This window comes from Vanellus vanellus (assembly GCF_965231255.1).
Source record: "Vanellus vanellus genome assembly, chromosome: 6".
Taxonomy (NCBI): domain Eukaryota; kingdom Metazoa; phylum Chordata; class Aves; order Charadriiformes; family Charadriidae; genus Vanellus; species Vanellus vanellus.
This window is the reverse complement of record NC_138911.1, coordinates 57,557,105-57,582,891: the sequence shown is the minus strand read 5'-3', so window position 1 is coordinate 57,582,891 and position 25,787 is coordinate 57,557,105. Positions and strand designations below refer to the sequence as shown.

The 25,787-nt window shown below is 42.8% G+C and overlaps 1 protein-coding gene across 1 annotated transcript in view; it reads right to left on the bottom strand.

The window, feature by feature from the left end:
• Nucleotides 1–12,902: 12,902 nt before the first annotated feature.
• Nucleotides 12,903–25,787, bottom strand: part of JAG2 (jagged canonical Notch ligand 2) — a gene marked incomplete at its 5' end in the record, with an annotated part of 74,024 nt that continues 61,139 nt past the window's right edge. Inside the window, 7 exons of the mRNA XM_082485778.1 lie at nt 12,903–15,203; nt 18,169–18,325; nt 19,337–19,468; nt 19,915–20,160; nt 22,288–22,403; nt 22,587–22,700; nt 25,163–25,248. Of these exons, the coding sequence (XP_082341904.1) occupies nt 14,731–15,203; nt 18,169–18,325; nt 19,337–19,468; nt 19,915–20,160; nt 22,288–22,403; nt 22,587–22,700; nt 25,163–25,248 (1,324 nt within the window). The 3' untranslated portion in view covers nt 12,903–14,730. The remainder of the gene's footprint in view (nt 15,204–18,168; nt 18,326–19,336; nt 19,469–19,914; nt 20,161–22,287; nt 22,404–22,586; nt 22,701–25,162; nt 25,249–25,787) is intronic.

The window sequence follows — 25,787 nt, the reverse complement described above, 5'->3', positions numbered from 1 at the left end:
AAGGTACAGCTGTGTCCTCCACCATCCTGCAGAAACCATTGTTCAGTGGTGGCCACCTCCCATGGAAGTGATTTTCCAGGACCTGCTGCTGGAAATATCTCAGCCATAGGGGGGTCTTCAGTTAAACTCATTCCAAAACACCTGGTTTTGTCGCGGGCCCTTTCCAGAGCCTGAGGAAAAATGAAATATCCTCAGTTTTGGAAAATGTTTGTAGGAAACCAGGTTTCCGATGCTGAATGCTGGGGATATATGCTTTCCCTCATGGACATAAGAGGCACAGCAGCAATATGAGGACAGGGGAGGAGGGCAGACCTTAAAGGCAGTTTTTTAAGAAGCTGAGTCTCTCCTTAATTTTAGCAAAGAGGACTGAGAGACAGCCTGATATACATGCTTTGAAGGGGTGAAAATATTCAGTGCTACTAGGACCTTTAACATTACCAAAGGCATAGGTGGTTTGAGAGTTAAGGACACACATACTTGAAGCAGAAGGAAAGAACGTGACCGAACAACAATGGTAACCAGTTATTAGGACAAAGACAAAGAGGCATTCCCTCTCCCGATGTCTTCGGAGCAATGTGGGCTTCAGTGAAACAAGTTACTGAGCTCGAGTGATTGAGCTCAGTGATCTGGGTAAATCCAGATTTAGCAATTCCTTTTGGCCATAAAAGTTACAACCCTGCTGGTTCTCACAGTTTATCAGTGGGAAAGGGCTGAATTTGGTAAACTCAGACATAAATGTCATGTGCTATATTTATACAAACCAGTGCAGCATTCTCCTTGTAGGGGAGCAGCCTGTGCAGCAGCAGTCACTCATGGAAGGGTGGCAGCAGGTCTGAGTGGGGGCCTTTTCTCCCCAGAGGGTGGCTGGAAGCCATCCATAGCTGTCCCAGGGTAATGGTGATGCTGGCATTCCAGATCAGCTTCTCCACTCCCGAGGAAGCTCAGAGGGTTTTGTGGACCCAGAAAGGCACCTCTAAGGTCTGACATTGGCAGCATCCTGCAGTGCCCAGACAGGAGCCTAACACAGAGGGGTGCGTTGTTCCCAAACATGTCAAATAAACAGTATCCACGTTGCTGTGACCACATATGATGATGGTCTGCTTCATCCCACGTTCATGTAAATGCAATTCTCTTAACACCCCGAGGCCCCTAAGCTTTACTAGCCAACTACCCTAGCCCCAGCCCACCAATCCCCGCGATAACAAAAAAACAAATGGGTTAAAACACTGCAGGAAATATGCTTTCTGACGCCATAAACCCAGTTTGGTTCCAGGGTGTTGCTCTCGCAAGACAGAGCTTTTGCCTGGAAGATGGCTTCACCTCCTGTGCAGAAACCCCTGGTCCCAGCCCTCCCTTCCCCTGCAGGGCATGCGCACAGGTAACCAGAAATGCTACCCCAAGCCCAAAGCTGAGCTTGGGTACGAGTTTGTTGTTTTTTTTTTTTTTTTTTTTTTTGCAGGGCTTGTGGTATTAACCAGGCCTCCTATGAAAGGCTCCTGAGCATGGAGGGTAACGCGGGAGCAGTGTGAAACCCATGGGGGAGAGTAACCAGAGCAGCGGCATCGCTATGGCAATGGCGATAAGGGGCAGCCTCACACCGCAGCTGACGAGTGACATGTTTTCTAGCCCTTTCAATGCCTCGAAGTGTTTTCCTTCTTGACTCAAACTAGAAGTAGCACAACTTAAAAACAATTAATGTCCCCTTGGAGATAAAAAAAAAAGAAAAAAAGAAAAGAAAAAGAAAAAAAGCAGCAATTTTTCCTTCTATTTTTAAGTCTCGCTTCACCACAATAGCTCCAATATTTCACTCCTGACTCAAAGGCGAAGTCCGAGGGAGCAGGATATGCTGTAGGGTATCTCTCTTGCCACACCATTCGTGTTATTTTCAAGTTCCTCTCTCCCGGGTTGATCTTGGCAGCAGATCACAGCACCGGCGCAGCACAATGTAAACCGGAGCCATTGTTACTCCATCTCCCTCTCCTCACCGCTGCAACAACATTTCCCCACACGCCTCCCAGCAAATTGTTGCTGTGTCTCGTCCTGCTTCCCCCCTCTCCGCCCCCCTCCAAAATCCATTAGGCTGCTGCAGTTCAGCTATTCATCTAGCCCCTTCGGAGGCACCGAAATAAAGCGGTTTCCCTTTGTCGGCTGACATTACGCAGGGCTTTGACGAATGGTCTCGGTGACAGCGGTAAGCGACCCTGCTGCAGGGCCGCCTGATGTTTCATGTCATGTGCACCGAACGGGCAGAAAAGGGTGGTCAGGAAGCAGGCAGCTACCAGAAGGGCCTTAAATCGCTTCGTCCCCTTCCATCACCTGGCGAAGGCACAGCATTGGGTCTGTTCGAGGGCTGGGGAGGTGAGCCCTTCGCGTGGTGCCAGCTCGTTGTGCCATCCGAGGAGCATACCAGAGTTTGGACCATCACAGACAGGGATGGCTCTTGCTGGTGGAGCCAGAACCGAGGGTGAGTTGCGATACCAATGGAGAGCTGAAGGCCTCAGTCTTCATCAATGGGGACCAGCCAACGGCAGCAGACGCTGTCTGCTGGAGGTTTTGTTTACAAACTGGGGGCTAATGAGGCCCTGATACACCTAAATATGATGTATACATGTGTATGCATGTGGGCTCGCTCTTCCGTCAACACAAAGCCAAGGGACACTCCACAGCATCAGCATGGTGCTGAACCTCAGCTAACCCACCTTGCCTCTCGGGGGTGCACGTTACCCTGGCCCCAGCAGCTGCAGCAGAAGGATGCTCAACCAGCAAAGCTAGCCCCATCCCTGCAGAAATCCTCACAGACGCCCTCTGCCCAGGCTGGTGGTGGACGGTGCCCAAGATGGGCTGAGAGCAGCAATAAAAGTGACGTCTGTGGGAGTTCACTGCCAACTTCAGTGAAACAGGATCAAGTCTTCCGTCACTTGGCAACCCGCTTTATCAACGTGAACTTGTATCTCTCTCTGCTGCTGTTTTTCCAAGGGCTATTCATGGTTCAAAGCTGTAGACAATACCGTTCCTTTCTTCACTCACCGCCACCTAGTTATCTCTGGCAGAGTGTGACTCTGGAGAGAAGCAATTTGAGAGAGGAAATACATCGGAGATGGAAATAGCATGGAGGATACAAGAAGGACTCGACTTTCTTGTTTCTATCTTACTCAAGATTATGTTTCCTGACTGCATCCCCAGAGTCATTCGAGTTGTTCTAAAAATTATGAAAGGAACATAAAAAATTTTCATGCACATTGTAGAAAATCCAGAGTGATTTTGCTGACTTCCAGCGTGGAAGTGAGAAACAGGGGTCTGCACTTGGATAAAGCATGGAATACAGGGAAGGTCCAGGGGCATGGGAGAAAGAAGTGCTGTGTCCCAATCAGATACCTATGTGGGAACATTTGTCAGCATCCCAGCTCATAGCCCGTTGGAAAACCCATCTTGGTCTCTGCAAACATTCATTGTTACAAAAATTCATTAGGTGGGCAAAAAAAAAAATACTAAAATGGATAATTCTACATGCAAGACTGTGGCGAGACAGGTTTAGTTGGGAGAAATGATCGATGAAACCCAAAGCCATAGGTGTCGAATCTTGGGTCTGGCCCCCTTCCCTGGAAATCTGCTGGATCAGTTCACCTGTACGGCAAGGAAATTTGTCTTCTCATCCTGGGCTTACCCTGATTTTCCTAAGTTTACACTGGAAATTGGCTAAGAAGCTCTCACAAGTTTCATTCATGGAAAGGTGAAATTAAATAAGTGCACACAAACACAGGGCAATTTTTATACTAAGGGCTATACAAAACTTTTCTTGAAAGGCTAAGTTATCCTCCCATGGGTAAATCTGATCTGATTGATTTAATTTGCTGAAAAATGTGCACACAGACATCAGGTGATGAGTTTGCAATGAATTAGCAAAAAAGGTGTAACAAAGGAAAAACAGAATGGAAAGAAAATGAGAGGAAAGTTGTAAAACCAATAACCTTGGGAAACAACAAAAAAATCCAATCAGATTTTCTTGCACTTAGCTGACCTGCAACAATTAAGACCCCATCAGGAGGGCGCAGTGGCTCTGCTTGGAGTGGTCCCCTGAGGCTGGAGGGGGCTCAGGGAGGCACCCTATGGGGCAGAGCTCCTGCCACTGTCCCACCGCCATTCCAGCCAGGAACCCTTGACACCAGCCAGGACACCGGTCTACAATGTGGCACCGGGACACGACGAGCTTGCCCCCTCCACACTTCTGGGGCCGTGTGTCGGAAAGCCTCACCAAGAGAGTGACTCTGAAGAGATCCCAGGCTGCCAAAATGCCCAAACTGAAACTTTCTCTCTATTTTGATCAAAACCAGCTTGATCGCAAAGCTTTTTCCTGCCTCATCCCAAATGGGAAATTTATGAGAAATAAACAGCTACAGTTAAATAAACACTTGCAGGCCTCCGGCTATCCTGACAGGGGAAAAAAAAAAACAAACAACCAAAACCTGACAGCAAATATTAGCAACAGATTTTTAACAGGTGGAGGAATTATCGTATGTATCTAGGAAAGAAAACAAAACAGGCACTCCTAAATCACCAGCGCTGATTTAAACATAAGCTTTTAAATATCGTGTGTGAGCAGCAAATGAGTTCTAATTGAGGAAAGCTTGTAAACAAACAACAGCCTTCATCTGCAGCATCACGCGCGATAGAGGCTTTGTGCCGGGGGCCGGACCGTGCTGCCGAAGCCCAGGCCTGGGAGTGGAGACGGGTACGGGCTCTGATCTCCTTAATGAATTTCAAGGCAGAAGCATCTTGGAGCAACGAGGACCAGCAGACCCGGCCCCACACTTCTTGGGGTGTGGATGAGCGAAGGGAGCAGCGTCACGTCAGTGAACCAAGCACACGTGAGGGTCCCGGGGCTGCTCCATCTGGTCCGGGTGCTGCAGAGAACCAGAGCAACGCGGTCGGGATGCTGCAGCCTTGGAGCAGTCAGCCCGCAACGAGAGCCACTTTTTAAAACCACCTTTGAGAGATGTCATTTGCCTTGAAGCAAGAGGGTTGAGGGCATTTCCAGCGCCCGTGTTTGTGTGGGCATATGATCCCTGCCACGTTCACTCGTCATCCCCTGCTCTGGGTAAAGACTTGCCTCAACATCCAACGTCTACCAAGCACCATGAAGAAGTATCTGAGGAGCAATCTGTGAAAGTGGGAGTTGCAGAAAGGAGGGAACGTGGCTGGAAGCAAGCCTCTGGAAGATAGTCGGGGCCGTGGTCAGGAAGGAAAGGTCTGTTGCAGCAAAGCATGCGAAGTTAATGCTCAGCCTGTGATGCAAGAGCAGGGGAGATACAGCATGTCAGGAAATGTCTAAGCAGCGCTGATACAATCGGGCTGAAAACACACAGAGCATGCCAAGGAAGTAACCTTGAATGTCTGCTGGTATTTTTCTCTGGAAAGCAACAACAGGATATTACAAAGGGACAGAAACACGGACACGGTTGCCAGCGCTTACCTAGATACATAAATTACCTGCCCTGGAAAGGAGCATGAAAGGGAAAAGTGTTTATGCCGGGGTCCAGACCAGGGCACCTTAAAAGGCAAGTGCCGGCTCCGCTGGTGCCCCGCTGAGCCGCCGCAGCCAGCTGGGGGCTTTGACAGCGGGATGGTTGCGTTCAGCATTAGAGCTCAGCGCTCCCTCCGGGTCTGCAGGGGACAGGCTGCGCAAAACACTCCGGTTGCAGGAGAGATGGACAGCAGCGGCCGAGCTGCGCGGGCACCACCTCGTCCGCTGCGAGGAAAAAGTAGTCCGCCTTACTTCAGTTTTTATTTCCAGAAGTTATAATCGCTCCGATGAGCTGAACCAGAAACTGGCAAATGAAAGCCACCCTTGTTTTGAAAACGCTTTTCCCACAACCCCCAGTTTAGCACCATACCCCACAGCGGGAGAAACACAAACCGAAGCAGAATATAGCACCCGCAACTCCCAGCCCAAGTACCCAAATTTAGGCATGTAGATAGAGCAGCTTAACCCTGAGGATTGCTGGGACCCATATAGACCACCAGAGTCAATGGAAGCAGCAGGTGCTTGGAAACACTGCAAATCAAAGCACTCGTTTAGGGGACTAAATATAGAGCAAAATTTAAACAGCCAGGCTGGAAAATGTTGGCCATGTAGTCCCTGCGCTACATTTCGCTGCGGGTCCCGCGCACCCAGGCTGCTGCTGCACAACGCCTGTAGAAGGTGCTGGGTCTCCGCTCCCACCACCGCTCCTCATTAACAGGTTTTTATCCATGGTGACACGGTGCAAAGTAGGTTCTCCTCCTCGCTTTTTTAGAGGATATCACCGCACTTGAGATAACCTCGTGGGTTTATCTGTACTGAAAGCGATGTCAGCGGGCTGTCAGAACACCTCCCTGCCAACCCACCGCATCCGTGGCACCTCAGGGCTGTGTGTGAGGGTTGTCCCTGTGCTACCATGCTGGGGACCCTCGCCAGGCTGAGGTTTGCATCCAGACATCCTCCAGCAGCCCACCAGGGCCCAGGGAGCCAAGGCAGCACCCTCGCGCTTCCCAGCGCATGCTCAAGGCCATCACAAGAGAGCAGAGCTCTTTGCTACCAATGAATCTTTCTTTTATTTTTTTTTCATAAAATTACAGCCAAAATAAGAAAAGGAAGGGAGGAGAGAAATAGAGAGGCGAGCCTGCTGATTCATACTTGTCTTTTAACTTGCCCAAATCTTCAGCTCCAGCGATGCCTTATTTTGCCTCCTGTTGAGAAGCTGCTGCACTCACCCTTTCCATTTGCTTTTGGAAAGCAGAGATTAGAAAGTGCTGCAGCATTTGAACCTTCAGTGCCCTGTGGAGGGGCCAGCCCTGCCCAGGGGAGTTCAGGGGAGTTCCAGCCTCACAGAAGGCAGGCCAGGTCAGGGACATCACCTTGGCTGGAGCAAGGGCTGGCTTGCACATCTCCTGCGTGGGCTAACTTGGGGTTTCAGCACCAACTGGCCCTTTCTCAAGCCTCTTTACAACTCCTTGTAAGTAATGCATGGAGGAGTTTGGAATGTAGCCCAGTCATGTAGACATGTATCAGCGAAGGGACCACCAAAGAGGGAAGAATGAGATAAGCCACGTGGCAAAAGGAGAAAGAGAGGCAAACTGCTCCTGAATTTTCTAATCCATAAAGAGGTCAGAGCCTGGGACTGCATTTAACAAGGGTACATGAGGAGGGACAACGGCCCCTCTCCCCAACAGCTATCATATACTATCTATAAACGATGCACAAACTTTTATATAAAACTACAGCTCCTAAATATACAAAACTAATTTTGAGCCATTTCTGAATGGAGTTGTGTATCTTGCTGTTTTTCCAGCACTGGCAGGTACCAGGACCTAGAAAAGCCCTGCCAGGGTATTCCCTTTGCTCCTAAAACCACTAGTTGTCTGCAACAGCTCTTAGACATGGCCAAGCAGCCTAGTCACAAACAGGAGCTGCTGCTCTCTGACAGATAACAGTGCGGAGAAGCCGCCCAGGCTGTTCTCCTCCTGGCTTGAGCAACCGTGTGTCTGCCCAGGGCTGGGCACAGGACAACAGCCACCAGCCACCCAACCCTTCTTCCTTCTCCTCTCCCTTCTTCCTCTCCGCCATGAGTGCTGGTGGTACAGCATGAACATGGCCATTTTCACAGTCTGCCCAGGGAGGTTGTGGAGTCCCCTTCTCTGGAGATTTTCAAGACCCGCCTGGATGCAGTCCTGAGTAATGTGCTCTGGGCAATCCTGCTTTAGCAGGGGAGTTGGACTAGATGATCTGTAGAGGTCCCTTCCAACTCTGAAAACGCCGTGATTCTGTGATTTTGGCCTCAGCTTGGAGAGCACTGTGGATATGCTGCTTTTGAGAAAGACTGTGAACTTGTCACACAGCTCTTCAGCAGCAGAGAAATCGAAGAGGGATGAACCAAAGTGATGTTGGTATCCACCCGACTCTCATCTCTGGATCTTATTGATGTAGCGTTCCCCAAAATACAGTCCTCTTCCGTGCTCACTGATGCACCTGTCCTTTTCAGCCTTTTCCCCACTGGGGAGGCTGCAAGGTTAGTTCTTCTACTAGCCCTGTGTGCACGAGTCTTGCCACCCCTGAAACAAACGGGATCACAATGCTCAGGCCTAGTGTGGACTCCCTCACCCCATTTTCCGGTTCTGCTCCTCGCAGATAGTCATGGGTAGACTGAGCTTCTCCAGGGACCCTGGCACTCAAAGCAGTGGGATTCGGACAGCTTTACACTCTTGGTCTAACATGAACCGGGCATATGCAGAGCTAACGCATGAAACAACCATCTTCATTTGCTCATTAGTCTTGAAGCCAGCAGGGACCAAAAAGTAACCAGCCTGCCAGGGACTGCTGAGAAAGGATTTGAATGAAGCGGAGAATAGTGCTGGTCTGCGTGGGGTGCCCACGCATCAGATGCTGTTTCGTTTGGTCATCCCGACTCAAAAGCGGCAGAGAATAATTTGAAAGGGCACTGAGCTCATACAGGAAAAACAGCCGGAGACACGGAACAGAACCTCTGCAAGTGGAGGGCAAAGAGAGTGGGACTCTGAACCCCAAGACTTAGGGAGAGACAGGTGTCTGCACTGTAAATCCCAAATGTGGAGATGGAGGAGAGGGAACAACTGCATGCTGTATTCAAATCATCTTATCAAGGAACACATTCACAACAAACAGAAAGAAGCACTTTTTCACCCAATTCATGGTGCAATTGCGGAACTCATTGCCAAAGGGTGTTGTGGAGGCCTAAAGCATAAAAGGCCTGATATGATGCCATGGAAAGGAGGTGCCTATCAAACATGTCTGGCTCAGCAAGTCCCTAAACCACTTATCGACAGAGCTGGACGGGCATGAGAAGGCTGCAATTGGCTACGTTCTCGCAGGTTCTCCAAGCATCTCCCACTGGCCACTGCAGGACACAGGATACTAGACTAGATGGACCTTTGATCTGTACCAGTATGGCTGTTGGCTGAATCAACTTCCACCCACAGGTAGGGCTTTCTTAATTAGTAGGTGGGGTTATGCCCAGAGTTATGCCTCCAGGCAGATGGCCGAGCCTTCAAAGGGCCTTATATATGCCGCTGCTACAGCAGTTTCCAAACCTGCTCCACAGCTCCCTGCTCAACCTTGTTTCATATGTAGCCTATCGGCACAGCAAATCTGCCACAGGGAGAAGTCCCCTCTAACCTAAACCTCCTTCAGATGGGTGGGAGAAAAGATAGGATAGCAGCTGAGAAAGATCTACAAGTTAACAAGTCCTTCTGTACCAAACAGGGCTGAAGGATTTGCATTTGATTGGTTTTGTGGGTTATTTTTGACAGAACATTTGAAAGCAATAGTCTCTGTTGAGAACCCATGGGCCAGAAAACAGTGAAACTCCCTAGTCACGGTCTTGCATCCTTACAGGATTGTCACGTTTACACCCACAAAGTGATCCTTTCACCTTATCCACCACTCAAGAAAAAGAAATCTTTGTTTTTTCAGAAAAGCAGACATCACTTTTGTCTCTGTGGTTATAAAGAGTAATATGGACAGAGTATCATTAATACAAACAAAAGCGTAACACCTCCTAAACACTGCCTGTTTAAGGTTTCCATGATTTTTTTTTGCCCATCTAGAAAAATCTGAAGCAGCTTTATTGCCAGGGAAAGAAGCTAACTAAAGTTCCTCCTCTGGGTTTCTAAAGACCTGGTCACTTTTCACTCAAGCTACTTGATTTACATACTCCTTTCATGAAGATATTGCGAAGTACCCTTTGCAAAAGATGTGCTCCATCTGCATAGCTGTAGGAACAAGTTATAGGTACAAACTGTGGGACTTGTTATTGGCGGCAAGAATCATCAAGAGAGCATTGTTCAGTCTTTGGGAAATTACATGCCTTGTGCAAATCATGCTGATTCTCTGCAAATAACCTGGATTGTTAACTTTGAGGCAGGAGAGTTGGGTTCCTGTCCAGCTCATTTGTAAGACTACTTGATGCTATGAATACAGACACGGCCCTGTACAATGTCTGCTTCTTCTTGCTCCAGAAGTAGTATATACAGTGTAAAAAGGAGATTCATATAAACCGCCCATATTTTACTGGCATTTGCAATAGAAAAGGTGACCCAATGAACCATGAAATTTAGCGATGCTTGCAGGAAAAACCCCCACCATCCTATTTATCACTTATGACACTCATTTATAAACATTTAATTGCAAGCAGATGTTTACAATCAAGTGTTTGAAGAAGAAAGATTTTTGCACTTAGTCTAAGTCCCCGTCACGCTGAAAGAAATCATTTGTATACAGAGCAAAGCGTTCCACATATCCATATAGAAGCACTGCACCCATGAGAATGGGTGCTGAAAAAGGGACGAACATGGGAAGTACATAGTCATTCTCATTCCCAAGGGGATATTTTGTTCCTTTACTGTTTCATAAACCCATTCTTTACTGCACCATCCGTGATGAAACAAGGACAAGAGGCTAGTTTGGGACTGCTCTGCAGCACTGAACACAGCAAGTTTGAGATTCACATAATTTTTCCAAAGCAAGAGCAAGATTCCTACTAAGAGTGACTCAAACACCTACTTTACTGTTGAGAAAGAAGAAAAAGCAAAGCCAACCTCCACCGTCCTCCCTCACAATAAGGGCCCCCAGAGGTCACAGCTTGACTGCCTAACAGAAGCTTCACAGGCTAAAGGAACTCTTCTTCAGGCTCATCCTTTCTCTTGTTGCATCCAAAGCTGCCCATCAGCACTCAAGAACAATGAGACAGAAGCCACACATGTGACTAAACTGAACCAACCCATATTCCTGTGCAAGCTAATTCTGTGCCACCCCAATCTCTTGTTGTCCAAGCTACCTCACAACTAGCATTGCAACTAGCATCCTCTGCAGCTTTCAGTGCCTTTCAACTTTTAGGTTATTCCTGAAAAAGAGTATAGGGCAGCAGTGATTTTTTTTTTTTGCTATATGAACTAACTTTCCATCCAAGCACGGTTTGATGTCAAGGGAACTAATTACATGGTCTGATGGAGAACAAACCGGACAACAGCAAACAGCCGAATGTTTCAAGTTAGCATCAGATCTTGAAAAGAGCAGAGAAGAAAAAATTAACCTGGAACTACTCATTGCTTAGAAAAATCTCAAGGAAGACCCCATTTACTAATTTTCCTCATTACATACTCACTGTAACAGATGCAAAAACAAAACTACTGAATAAGGTGATGTGGAACAAGTAGAGAAGACATGCAACTAATTTAAGAGCAACACAGAATCTGTATAAAACAGGTCAAACTTGAACTGTGCAGATAAAAAAAATTACTTTTTGTTCCTCCTCTGTTTTTAATCATCTTGCTTCACAACTCTCAGTCTCTTGATTAATCACCTGAATGTGGCATAAAAATCATTCTTGGTTTTGGCAGGCAAACAGCACTGCCAGGTTGAACACTTGTCCATGCTGGTTTTGTGAATCCACAGGGGAACAAGTTCTGGACACGGTACCAGCCATTGGGGAACACCCTGACCCTTTGTTTAGAACAGAGGGTCATGACCAGTGCTGTGACCCCATTACTTCCTGTACTATTTCAGTAATACGAAGCAGCAGAACTAGCTCCTTCAGGACCAGTGAGCCAGCTCACTGCTGCACAACAGAACCGCAACAGCCTTATTCTATATGTATATAAAAATCTATGATTTCTCCATTTGCCTACAGTAGTGACATCCACTACGTTTATTTATGTAAAACCTCCAACAAGGAGCATTCTCTCAGCTATTTCAAGGACACTGTGAATATCAGAAATTGCTCTTTGCCGCAGGTACTCACAAATACCGCAGTCTTGGAGAGTAGCGCCTCTTTGTAAGAGACATTTTTCTAACCCAGCACTGTCCTGAATGGTTATAGCATTGCTCCCACTATTTCCAAGAAACTAATAGCAGCCACTAAGTTTTCCCAAGGCACCACAGAGTTGATTTTAGAAAGTCATCCTTGAAAGAGTGTTGGTTCTGTCTCAGCTTTGGATTTCCCCTCCCCCATCAGCCTTTCTTCAAGGGCAGGAGACAGATATTTGAAAAGTGGAAATCAAAGATAACAACAGAATTTGATTTTGAGAACTGACTTAGAAACAGCTCTCACTGATCAACATAAAGACAAGCCAATACTCCAAGGCAAATAGTAACAAAGTAACTGTATGATGAGTGGAATAAACACTCCACTAGGATCTAGCATTCTGCTTCAGAGGTTGATATGCACTAGGAAAATTCAACTTGTATATTCCATATTATTTTACATGAGTCCACCTTTCACTACAGAAAATATTCTATACAAAAGCCATTCAAGTCACCCTAAGAAACAAGCATAGGCCTACTAAACTGAAATTGGAACATGACAAGTACAAGGTCTAAATGGCTGCAGAACAGAGGAGAAAGGTATTACTTAAAAATCCAACTTGATTTGGCAAGAATACCTCAAGCCCCTGCATGCTCAACAGCCCTCTTATCATCCAAGGAAGCAAAACAATACCACTTTGACAAGCCTCTGCTCAGCAGCTAGGAGGAGAGCCATGTTAAAAAAGGCATATCATACGCACAGTCAGTAACTGTCAGCTATAATCAGCCTTTGTACTTTGCAAAGAGGCAGTGCAGGGAGAGTCCCAGCTTATGTACTGAAGGTGTCTGTCTCTAGACCACATGTGGGATACCACCTCCTGCGCAAACTGTTAGTGGTGCAGTCGTGGGCAGAGGACAACGCTGCCAAGTTGGCTCAGGAAGTATCGGCACTTGGACGCAGGCTGTAAGCTCGGGTTACAGGAAGTACCGCGTATTAAATCAGGACTTTCACTCCTCCTTCGTTTAGCCTCATCACGTCAGAGAGCGCTCCAAGGACTTCAAAAGCAAAGACAATCTGAAGTATCTTACACACAATGAGGGAATCATTTTATTAGATTATGGAAGACAGCAGCATTACAGTACAAAAAGTTACAAGAGTAGCAGAAAAAAAGTGTTTTTGGTTTAAATACTCAGGATTATACTGGGGAACATGAGAAGGATAGTACCCTTTTCTAAACTAACTCCTAATCAGGTTACCAAAATAAGTTTTGAATATTTAGCACAAGTAAAAAAGTTACAACAAACATCATTATAAAATGCTTTAATAAATAGTTTCTTTTCTGAAAGTTTTTTTATTTAAGAACATGTCAAAAAAAAAAAAAAGGTACTAAAACAGAAGATCCTGCAAAGCAAATCCTGCGTTCCTGTATAAAATAACTGGTTTCAAAACATTCATGTTTATGTTGTTCATGGGCCAGAGTTTACACTCTCAAACATCTGCTCCTCTCACTGGTAGGGTAACCAGGTGTATGTAGTGTTACGCTTCTTCAGTAATTAAAATAAACTTTAAGTTTGCCCAGTTAATAGCAATAATAAAGCCTTTAAAAAAAAAAACCCAACAATGCATAAGCCTTCCATTACAAATAACCATTTCTAATGAGGTACTCCCACCTTCTGAGCTTGCCAGCCTTTTTTCTTTAGAGCAAAAGATGAATAAAGCACAACAGAAACAGGATTGAGGAAAATATTGTTCCCTTCATTAGGCCTGTATTTAAACGCAAAAAAGTAATACCACATGTAATTAACATATTCACAAAAGAAAAAAAAAAACAATGCCTCGCTATGTTGGTACTGTACAGTAGATGCACCCGTTAGTGTTCTTGAGATGGGCTGAACATGAGGATAAACAAACATTTCTGGATCTATTTACACATAAGTGGTTATGCTCCTATGTAAATACAAGTGACCAACAGATTCCTAACATTGATTGTATTAACATCATTTTCTAATCTGGACATAATAGCCAAAAAAGTCTTATAAACTGCCATAAAACCTCCTTTTCTGCAACATAAATTAAAAGGAATGACATGTAAAAAAAAAAGACCAAAATATTTAAGTTATTAAATCAAATATACAGAGTGATTCATTTAATATGTACATATTTACAAAAAAGCACTTTCACTATTAGAAAATAAACTGTGTCAGTTGGGGAACCTAGAGTTCTCACAATTTTACTATATTGATATGGCAGTCTTTGACAGTTGCTATAGAAAAAGTTTAATCTCAAGGCACTTGTCACATGCTTCAATACTGCAATTCTAAAGTAATTAAACAGAAATAAAAAGGCCACTTTTAAACCACAGTTGAAAGATCTCTATAATTTTTTTTTTGTTCCTATTACAAAGTGTATAAGGCAAATTTGGAAAAAATATTACAGAAGCTACTAACGTAACAAGTGCAGTGAGCTGCCATTAATAGAGATTCAAAGTCAAGAAAGCAGTTTAAAGTTCACACAATTTCCTCAACCAGGAGGTTTTTAAAGCCACCATTAAATTAGAGCAAGTAATAAAAAGAAATACATTCTGTAAACAGTGTACAGTCTTTTGTAATAAACTTTACACATATTGAAAATACCTCTCCTCTGCCACACAGCGAGTGTATTATAAGTAAACTTTACAAAAATAGCAACTATCAAAGATTACTCATTTTTTTATCTGACAGTCATTGAATAATTTATACAAGGCTAAAGAAACAAAATAAATTTTATTTATTATTTTTATTTATTTTTTTTACGCAAAATAAAGAAACTATGAACATTTGACTCCAGATATTTTTAGTCCTTGATGCAAAGTGGAGATGTCAATTTTTTCCCCTCCCCAGTAAGCGTAGGCGCAGTCTGCCTACATTCCAAATACAAGTTAGTCTCTACTGCCTTCAAAGTTTGATGCATTCACATTTTTTACAGATCTGTTGTCCATTTTGCCTATTTGATGGGATTTCTTTACTGGACTGCTTTCTGACGTGTCAGATGCCTTTGTCGGCAAAGGCTTTGCAAGTTTGTGAGAGAGGAATTTGTCCATTTCCTCATCTCTTTCCTCCTCTTCATCCTCCTCTTCCTCATACTCTACATACTCCTCTACTGCATCACAAGTTCTTTTTTGAGGAGATATGAAGTTTTTGCATTCATAACGAATGTCTTTGTTACTGTAAGATCTGTCTATAGGATTTCTTATGGGATTTAAAGGTGCCCACTGGTTATTGGCACCCTCTTCTCTGGGAGGACGACTTCTCTCTCTCTCTTTTCTTCTCTTCCGAGTCCACCACACGCAGATGATTATACAAGTCAGCCATACAATGCTAAATACCGCACAAAGAATTGGAACCAAATAATCTAGAGGGCAAATGAAAAAAAAAAAAATTCTGGAGTTAACAGAACTAGATATATAGCACTGGACATCTGCAAGAGGAGTATCCATATGTAACTACAGGTTAGCCCTAGAAAGATTTTTAGGAGAATGGAAACAAGATGCGATTATAGCACAATGATAACTGTCTGAATGCACTAGTCCATCTAGAAATGCTCATTAGTAGTTTAAACTAAATTAGAGTTTTCACTGCTTAATGATGAGGGGGGAAATGCTACATTTGAGATGTTTTTTTTCCTATTCAACAGACAAATTTGTTATATAAGCAGCATCTCCTTAAGCACCTAAGCTAAGGCGGCCCAGAAAACATCAGTAATGACTCTTAAGAAAAACAGTCTCTCCTTGCATGAGGCAGGCTATAAAGTGTACTGTGCCTCTAAGTTGCTCTAGAAGTGCTGGCACTTGCATCAGAAATACGTTCTGCATTTACTATCAGAAAAAAAAAAAAAAAAAAAAAAAAAAAGAGTCCTTTACCATCAAAGTCCACAGATAGTTATGTTATCAGTTATCTCAAAAACCACTCAGTTTAGAGCTATATAACCAAACCCCTCATGCACTCTTTAGGATGTTCCAGTTTTAATTCAGAGTAAAACACCAGAGTATTGTCACTAGAGATATGAATCTTCACTGCTCAATGAATAAACAAAAGGAGTCGAGGCAATTGCTTTGCTCCACATTCCCATTCACAAACCCCACTAGTATTCTCCCAGACACACAGATCCAGATTATTTCTCTAGGAAACCATTCCTGAAAAATTATGTATGTTTGGACTTCCCCCACCCCCCTACCCCTCAAGGGCTTTACTGCTAGGATAGAACAGCAGCATTTTTATACTCTTCTTGATAAGCAAGAATTCACACATGGTAAGAGGCAGTAAGACATGAGGTGCTTTGCTTTTGGTAGAGACAGCAGGATTGCTCAAAAGCTCTGCAGACAAGTGTTGTCAACCTACCACTCTAACTTCTCATCCAAATGTAAATTCCCTTTGCAGTTTTAAGACAACTGCTTACAGAGTAACCTGCAAATGGCTGTACAAAAACAACCAACTGCTTCAACACCATGGTGATTCATACTAACGTTAATGTGTATTCTGAACATATTCTTATGTGGAATATGACGTATTCTCAAACATTTTCTTTGGTAAAGCAGGACGAATAAACTGTGAACGTGGTTGGCCTCAAGGGATCTAAACACTGTATTTTAGCAGTTTGGGGAAAGATTGTACTCTTAGGAGTAACTGCTACTCTCCCCTCACTTTTCATAAGCAATCTAATATTAAAACCATGGCTAGGGGAAAAAGTACCCCAAGGAAAAAAGAAACTCTTCATACCAGCTTCTTCAAGATTAAAATACAAAGCTTGCATTCTCACTGCTATCGCATCCATTATTTTGTCATATGACTGTGGATCCAAGCTTACTTAATAAAAGGCTCTTATACAAAGAACTGTCTGTATATAGATTCTAAATTCAGAATATTTTTTCTTAAAGCTAGAGGAAATCAATGAAGTGCCTAAATGATCATCTCCACCTAGACACTCGAGCATCCCCCAGAAATTAAAGTCTCAATACCAACACAGGGCTTTACACTGCATTTTGTGATAGGTTTCTGCTTACCTCACCCAGCTAAGGTGTAACAATAAAACCAAATGAAAGAATATGAATGTCCAGATTATAGTTTACTTCATAACAACTCCACCTAAAGAACTAGGGCCCAGTGGTCACTACTGAGCATCCATATTAAAGTGAGGAGTCTGGAAACCATTCTCTAGCACTAGCTGCAAGAGAACTCAAAGTCTATCCTCTTAGGAGAATCTTTGAACCTTATATTGAGGTGGGAGGCAAAGTAACTCCCATTGCTTTTGCCCTAGCATTTAACACACAATCAGAAGGAAGAGAAGCTGAGCGAGGTATGCCAGAATCTCAGCTCAATTCTTTATCATCATGCAATTTCTGTTCCAGACAAGAACAAAGCTGATACACTCCTTCAGGGGAGCTGAGGAAATAGTACATTTGCCAAGGCTTTAACAGATGACAGTCATTTCCTAGAAGGGAAACACAAGGAAAGTGGGACAAGGTAATTTACTAATTGCTTGGACTATGGGTGGAAGATCTGCCAGAAGAAAAAAGTTGGGAGAGTCTCCTACCATTCTAAGATTTCCACTCTGGGGCTTACTTGAACTGGAGCCTACCAGGGGTCTTCCACAAGACTGTCTCCTGCCTCCCCCAGGCAGAAACACAGGCATGCAAAATCTTCAACTGCTTATTTTGGCACAGCTCTTGGACAGCCAATATTCAGAAATAAAAGGTCTCTACAAACACTCCATGTCCTCATTAAGAGGAATGAGCACTAGATTTTAAGACAGCTGTGTACTAGTGAGAAACACATGTTGAAAAAGAGCAAAGTTTTACATTATTATGGCCAAGTATTAAAAGATATGAGACATCTTTAACTCTTTTTAAGGTAAACAATATATAAGCACTTCAGAAGAGACTTGGTATCACACTGTGTGTCTTCCCCCTTCCCATGCTTTCAATACCTCACAGCCTCAGTTTCTATAGTACAGCAGCATCAAGGGCTGAGGTTGGGTTAAGGTTAATGTAGGAGAATCACAAAGGATTTGAAGAGCACATGAGAACTCCTCCTGATCCTGTGCAAGGTATGCTTAGACTGAACGACAGGGTTGGAAGTCAGAACCAAAACAGTGGTGAGGGTAGGTGGGGATATCACGCGATGTATGAGGTTAAGTTTAAACGAGCACACAAGCACAGAATCATGATTTTAAAGCCACTTTTTCTCCAGTTAGTAAGAAGGATTACAGAAATAACCTGATCTATCATTTTTCCCAACATGTAAAGAAAGATAAGAAAAGACTGACAGTAGGGGAACAGAAAATGCTTACACACACAGAATGTATGCATTAGAAACCTTACCTGATGATGAATTCCCAACAACAATGGTTTCTACTTTGACTTCAGTTACTGCCAACATAACAGTGCTGTTTTGCCGCTTAGTGATTGCATTTACTATTGTATTAGCAGCATTCTGTATGAGACTATTATCTTGTTCATCTCGATGCGGGACAAAAGACTAAAGTGAGTGAAGGGGGAAAACAAAAAGTTATTGCAATCACCTAACTGTGGAAATCTACATTTTAAAGGCAGCTACACCTTAATTAAGTTCACTAGGTTGAATTTACCTGACAGTAGTTACAAACAGTACCCTAGAAGTTTGCTGTAGCAATAGCACAGCTGGTTCTATCCAAACTGCAAAGGCTGTGTCAGACTTGGTGGGTAACACGCATACTTGCTAATCTAGCATACCTCAAATAAAAGGCAGCTGACTTCCATGTTACTTACACTGCTGAGCTAAACTTAGTCATAGTTTGGAGCACTTCAAGACATGGATTATCTAGATAGAAGCTTGAACTAGTAACAGTCTGCTCTATTTATACGATAAACTTTGTTTCCAGCATCATGGCTCAGCATGTTCTTTATGGTACTGGTAGAGAGAGATAGTCCAGCTTCTGCCTGGATAAACTCTTTCCTATGAAAATTAACTGTTTCTTGGAAACTAAGCAATACATGGGCATTGAGTAATTTGGTTGTAAATGCCTCTAAAGCAAGTCTTTAGCTCAGTAGGGCAACAGTTACTTTCATCTACTCAACTTATACCTTCTTCCACTTCCCATTTAGCAGTTATGTATGTAACAAACATCCTGAAGCAGCCATACTGAAATGCACAGCAGAAACCTCCCCACAAGATCCAATCCAGTCACCTGCAACCATATCTCCTTACTGAGAAGGTCAATAGCCCAAGTTTTCTGACAGAACAGGTAGGCACCTGCTCACTAATTTGGGCTGAATCAGTCTTTAGAGTAACTTATCAGGAGGCTGTGGTAGTCTGTCATTAACAAAACCTGCAGTTTCAGCTATCTAGCATTACAGGAAATTGTGAGATCACAAAATTGCTTTGCATTCATACTAAGCCACAGATTGCACTACCTGCATTGAAGTGAAACAAGCTTAAACAACCTCTTGCTGAGCTCAAACTACTAGAAAAATGTTTTCCTATATATATTAATACAAGTCTCATACTTACAATAGCAACTTCCACTGCATTCTCTGTGGAGAAAGACAGATCACATAATATTATCAGAGTTCTGTCCCTAGAAACTGTCCTAGTAGCTGGTAAATACCGGATTTCAGAACAGATATTTTCAGTTGTAGTGCCCTGTTAGAAGCAAGGGAGATTGCATTACTTTAGTTCAAGTTAAAAAACAGTACATAAAAATAAACACCTTCAGAGTTTTTGCAATTACCGAGACCTGATGAAGGCAGCAAAGAGGGCAGCAGGGAAGTGCAGAAGAACAGGGATTTGCAATGAAGAATGAGAAACTGAGCTTGCATGACTATTCTAGTACAGTCTGAGCCCATCTTGAAATTTAAGAAAGTAGTTCTTTGAGGTTGAAAAAATAGAAAATAAGTTATTTGCTACAAACCCTAATTTTGCCTCGCCCTTTAGACAAAGCACAATTAATAGCAACAGAGAAGTCTAATAATAAATTTTGCAAGTTTATGACAGAAAGGAGTCATATTAGAAACATTAGTCTTTCATGCTTTGACACTGAATATATCCCTACATATATTGCCATACTTCATTAATAATTCTGTTCTCACCTGGGGGACTTTGTCTCCGTTAAAAATTAAAGTAATTCTAGCACAGTCATTGTCCAAGTATCCAGAATTAGGCAGACACTTGATATTGGAGGGCAGAGGTTCAGAGGCACTGCATTCTCCCCAGTCCGTGCATGGTGGCTGAAAACACTTCATATACTTCTCCTGGCATTCTTGACCCATAGGACACTGATTATTTGAATTATCCCAGTGTTTGTGTAACAGGCAAGGTTTTTTCCCACACCACACCTAGAAATTAAAAATAACAAAGCATTGTTACAGTTAATTGCTCACGTATCAAATCAAAATAAGCAACTCACATAAGATAGTAATGATCTACTACTGATTGAAAAAAAAAAAACAAAACAACACATCCATACTTTGATACTGCTGTAGTCCTAATAGATGTATTTGCTCTGCCACAAAACAAGGACATTTTGTATGGACGAAAGAGTAAGAACTGTGCAAAGATTACCTGAGAACCAGTAAACATATCTCCTTAGAGGCTCACGGATTTGTCTCCCATAACTGAGTTATACAGAAGTTTAAGCATTTTTTTAAACTAGTCATCTAGGTTTCTATAATCTAGCAAGAGAAACACTTCCACAAGGATTAATTTCTCTTCAATATTTATACTGAGATCCTTGCCACAGAATGCTGAAGATGTTAACAGCTGATGCACATTGGTGATAAGCACCATCACTTCAACCACTCTCCCTAAACAGTATGCTGGTACTCCCAAGCTACTGAAGTACAGCAAGCTTCCAAACACAGCTCCATTTCATTGATGTAACCTTCAAGATTCTATATATAACTGCGTCCAGCTCTGGAGCCCCCAACATAAGAAGGATATGGACCTGCTGGAGTGGGTCCAGAGGAGGGCTGGAGCACCCCCACTGTGAAGACAGGCTGAGAGAGTTGGGATTGTTCAGCCTGGAGAAGTGAAGGCTCCGGGGAGACCTTACAGCAGCATTCCAGTATCTGAAAGGGGCCTACAAGAAAGCTGGAGAGGGACTTTTTACAAGGGTATGCAGTGATAGGACGAGGGGAAATGGCTTCAAACTGGAAGAGGGGAGATTTAGATTAGATATCAGAAAGAAATTTTTCACTGTGAGGGTGGTGAGGCACTGGAACAGGGTGCCCAGAGAAGTTGTGGAGGCCCCATCCCTGGAGGTGTTCAAGGCCAGGTTGGATTGGGCTTTGAGTAACCAGGTCTAGTGGAAGGTGTCCTTGCCCATGGCAGGTGGGAAGTAGACGATCTTTAAGGTCTCTTTCAACCTAAACCATTCTATGATTCTATGACATACTACTATACAGCTACTAGTTTAGGAACTTATAGATTTCTTAAAGCACAATTGTCAGCAAGAAAGTATATTTGTTCCATTGCACTTGAAAGAACCAAATACCATATATGGTTAAGTTGCATCTACCACACCACCATTTCTGAGATACTAGTTCCCTTTGTGTACTGTTATCTTCTGAAGACACCTCAAACTTGTAATCACAACACCATAAAGGGTCTAAAATAGCATTTCCACATTACTAAGTGCAAGATTTAGTTATTTCTTTGCCTAAAGTGCATACCTCACTAAACAAAGTAAGATTAAGGCTGGATAGATAAGACATGGAGGTTTTTAAACTGGTGCTTCCAGTGAAACGTGGGAGACTGCCGTGTGAGGCAACGTTGTAAGTGCTATCAGCGCTTACCCGGAGCCACCCACCTAGCCCCACAACTTCTAAACAGCAGTGATCTTGTCTGTCTCCAGCTGTGATATGACGTACAGCTGCCCAGGTACCACAAATCCACTGAGAAATGCTGTCTCAGGAGGGCTGAAAGGCTTGGAGCACATACACTAGCATGTTCAATCTGCATTTAGGGTAGTCTTATTTTTTCCAAGTCACAACCACCAAGATATAGTCCATTATAAATATAAAAAGGTTGCAATTTCTCAATTCATAAACCTACTGCAGGACAATACAAAAATGCAGTTATTACCCACTGAAGAATCTTTTCTTCCTACATGTCCTTTATGTTGGAACTAATGTTTCACAAAATTAGGAGCTCTAAAATTGTGTTTGCAAAGCTTTGGCAGAGTGATCATTATTCCATTCCAGTCCATATTTCCTTTTCTGCAAAAAGTGTCTGTCTGTTTCTGAGAACTTGTTCTAGCATGTGGAGAGCACGACAGTAGCTTATGATTATAAAGACAATACTGTAAGTACTTTTAGTTGTTAGAACACTTTTTTAAACAAAGACAGTTTGGGGGAGACCTATGCAAGCGTCCAGATAGAAAAATCTGAAGAATAACTTGTGCATGAAGAACAGTAAGTTTGTTTCAGTCAGAAGGATTTAAGAAAATAGATCAAAATGCCTACCTTGGTGCAGTCAATACGGCCATCTAAACAGTGGCAGTTGTTGCATTCTTGATCCCACCTGCTGCCATGGGGGAATGTAATTCCTTTAAGCCAGCAAGGCTTTCCAATTCCAATCACTAAGAAAAAAAGCACACTCAGACACTTCACCTCTTTGAGTTACTGAAGCTATACAAATTTAAATAAAAAAATACTAGCTACTACTGTTCCTTACACATCAGGCTACTATATATAAACTCTATAGAGGCTGCATTGTACCCTACTGTTTTTTGGGTAAAGGTTGATAGCAGATATAAGAATACCTTCTTGGCACCTAGGACCGATTCTTCCAGGAGGACAAGTGCATCGGTATCCGTTTATTTCATCTATACAAGTGGCACCATATCCACAAGGGGAGGACTGGCATTCATCAATATCTAGATAGAAAAATAGGTAAAACTCAATGGCAAGGCATAGAATATTGTAATTAAACATTTACCGAGATGTAATCTGACAATACCTGCTTTCTTAACAAGCAAAGGATAGTTTGGCTTCAGAATTAATCTCCTAATTGGACAGTTCTACCATTTCAGCAGTAACCTCTAACAGATTTCTTATAGTTGTACCCTAATTGAGGTTCTGGCAATCAAAGCAGCAGTCATATGCTGACTCATCTCACAGAGCAGAGATGCTGGACAGCTGAAGGTGCTAATATAATGTCTTCTCCACATTCAGCTATAGAACTGAAGTCCCATATCCTGTTCTGGCACTAATCTCAGACATTTAGGCTTACTAGAAAAGCACATGCTTTCAGGAAGTTATCACTGCAAGAGCTGAACAATTAATTAACTCAACAGCACTCAAAAAAAGTGACTTTCTGCAATACAATTCACCATAAGGAAGAAATATACATCAGACATTTGATGTTACTTTTCTAAATAACCTTGAAACAGCAAGTAGATTAATTTGGTACATACATACACAGCACAAAAGCCTCTTAAAAAAACCCAACCTTTAAAGATTCAGGCTCAGACATGGAAATTTATTGAAAAAGACAGGGAGGCATAGTTTATTCAGATGCACAGCAATGTGCTCTTTGTTGTCCTGGGGAAGTGATCAATACTAATTTATACAACAGTCTACCAAAGACAACAGAAACCAACCTATCAAGTTGAGACACAGGCACCAACTGCTGCATATTCAACCATAACCATTCCCTTCCAAAGCCTCTTTTGAGAGGTCTCCTTCCACTGAACATGAATACCCACTCCAAAACCTCAGAAAAACTGTTTAAACACTTATTCTTGGCCAATGCACAGTATCAGGTCATCTGTGTTTAAAGGTCTGGACTTTAAGGGTGGTAAGGCACTGGCACAGGTTGCCCAGAGAGGTTGTTGAGGCCCCATCCCTGGAGGTGTTCAAGGCCAGGCTGGACGTGGCCTTGGGCAACCTGGTCTAGTGGGAGGTGTCCCTGCCTATGGCAGGGGGGGTTGGAACTCGATGATCTTCAAGGTGCTTTCCAACCTAAACTATTTTATGATTCTATGACTTAGAAAGCAAATGTGATAGTGGTAGTAGTGATACTGTTACCCATGTAGGCAATGGAAAATACCAAGTGGATGTGGAAGGGCTTTTGGTTCTACCCTAGCTTCCTTCAGAAGTGCTCTAAGATGAAGTTTTATGCAAATACAGAAATATCTAAACTACTACAGGGTTTAACTGCTCTCTCCTCCTTTCTTCAAGCTATGTTGGTTTAAGATTCTCTAGCCCGTGTATGGTGAAAAAAGCGACTGTTTACTCTGTTTCTGTTATCAGCCATAAAAGGCATTTTTGTCAGAGCTACTCCTTTTGTCTATACCAGTATAGACAAGAAAAAAAAATCCTGCAGTTCCATTACAAATGCACAGTATTTATCTTTGACTACAAATAGTCCTCTCTGCATTTCCTGTCTGGAAAAAGAGAATTCAGTATACCTCCACTGTGGTTTTGGATGTAGATACAGGATGACCTGCCATCCTTGGTTCTATATGCAGAGATAGTGGTCTCTCTATGTTGATGCTACCACAAGTGCTACAGTCACCCTCTGACTAGAGGTGTTGGCTCATTTACTATCTGCCAGAATGAGGATGAAGTCTCAACTTGAGCCACCATACTGATGGAGTGGAAGGACCAAGTCCAACAGACTTGAGGCTACAGAAGGCTCAAAGTGTGATCTTCCAAAGAGGTAAAAATAAAGTAAAAATAAGGTATCACACACAAGTCAAAATGGTAGTAAGCCATTAAAAAAACACAACAAAACAACTCTTCCACAGCACTTCAATGTGGTTTTAGGGTCTTTTGTTCCCCCTTCTTTTCAGCTTCTATCCTGCAGAATAATTGCAGTGTAACAGGTTTTTCTTTTTGTAGATTTGAAAGACTTTTATCATACTTCTATTAGTCACGTGCCAGCACTACACTCCTGATGTTTCGGTTTTTATTTGTAATGTCTCAATGGATTTCAGTTTCTAATGTCAAAAGGAACACTTACTGATACATGTCACCTTTAATGACAAGTTGCTTATCAAGAAAAATACTTAATAAGCTTCTACAAAGCCAGCACTCCAGAACCTTCAGAAGTGTCTGACAAAATCCAGCCTTGGATTTGTGTATAATTTAAGCCAAATAATTTAAGTCTTTGTGTATAATTTAAGCCAAATCATTTCAGTTCCATTTAATGAAATGAAGAAGGGAACATAAGTTGCCATTATTTACAATATATGAGTACCTGGCTGACTGACAAGTGGCTTCTGCTCCATTATTTGGAATTCAGCTAGCCTCATACAAAAAGGGTCACAGTGTTCTTTGATTTGTGTGTCAGAATGGTACAACCTTTCAGGTCTTTATCAAAACAGGTACTTACTAATTCTGCAGTCAGGACCAGCAAACCCAGGTGCACATTCACATCGAAACCAATTCACACCATCAACACAGATGCCTCCATTGTAACTGTAAAAATAATAAACCTATCATTACACCAAGCGTTCTCAGGGTAGATTCACTGAAGTCTAAAGATGAGTAAAACCCATAGGTCTCATGTGGTGTGTTGAAATGCAAATTTCTATTGTCCCTATTCATAACACTTTCTCACTATTCAACAACGCAGAATTAAAAAGTCAATGCTAATTTATAATCGAGTCTACTTTAGCCATCTACACAGTTTCATTGGTCTCTATTAAAGCTTTGTTAATTAAACTTTCTGCTTCTATTTAGTGGGATGATCTATTCCCATCAACAGAGAAAGCATAATCTTAGATAAACAATATTGCTTAGTAAGTCACCTGTTAAAACAGCAACAACCTACAAAAGTGCGTACATGCATAGGGAGGTGTATCAGCAGAACTCAAGGAGATAAAACAGCACTGTAAAGTGAATACAGAGAAAGCCTGAGCTTTTGCAAGGTTTTTAATACATGAAGTACAGTTTATTGTATCAGAATGGACAGACAAAGATAAGGTAGATGGTTTGCTTCATCTACATATCAGTAT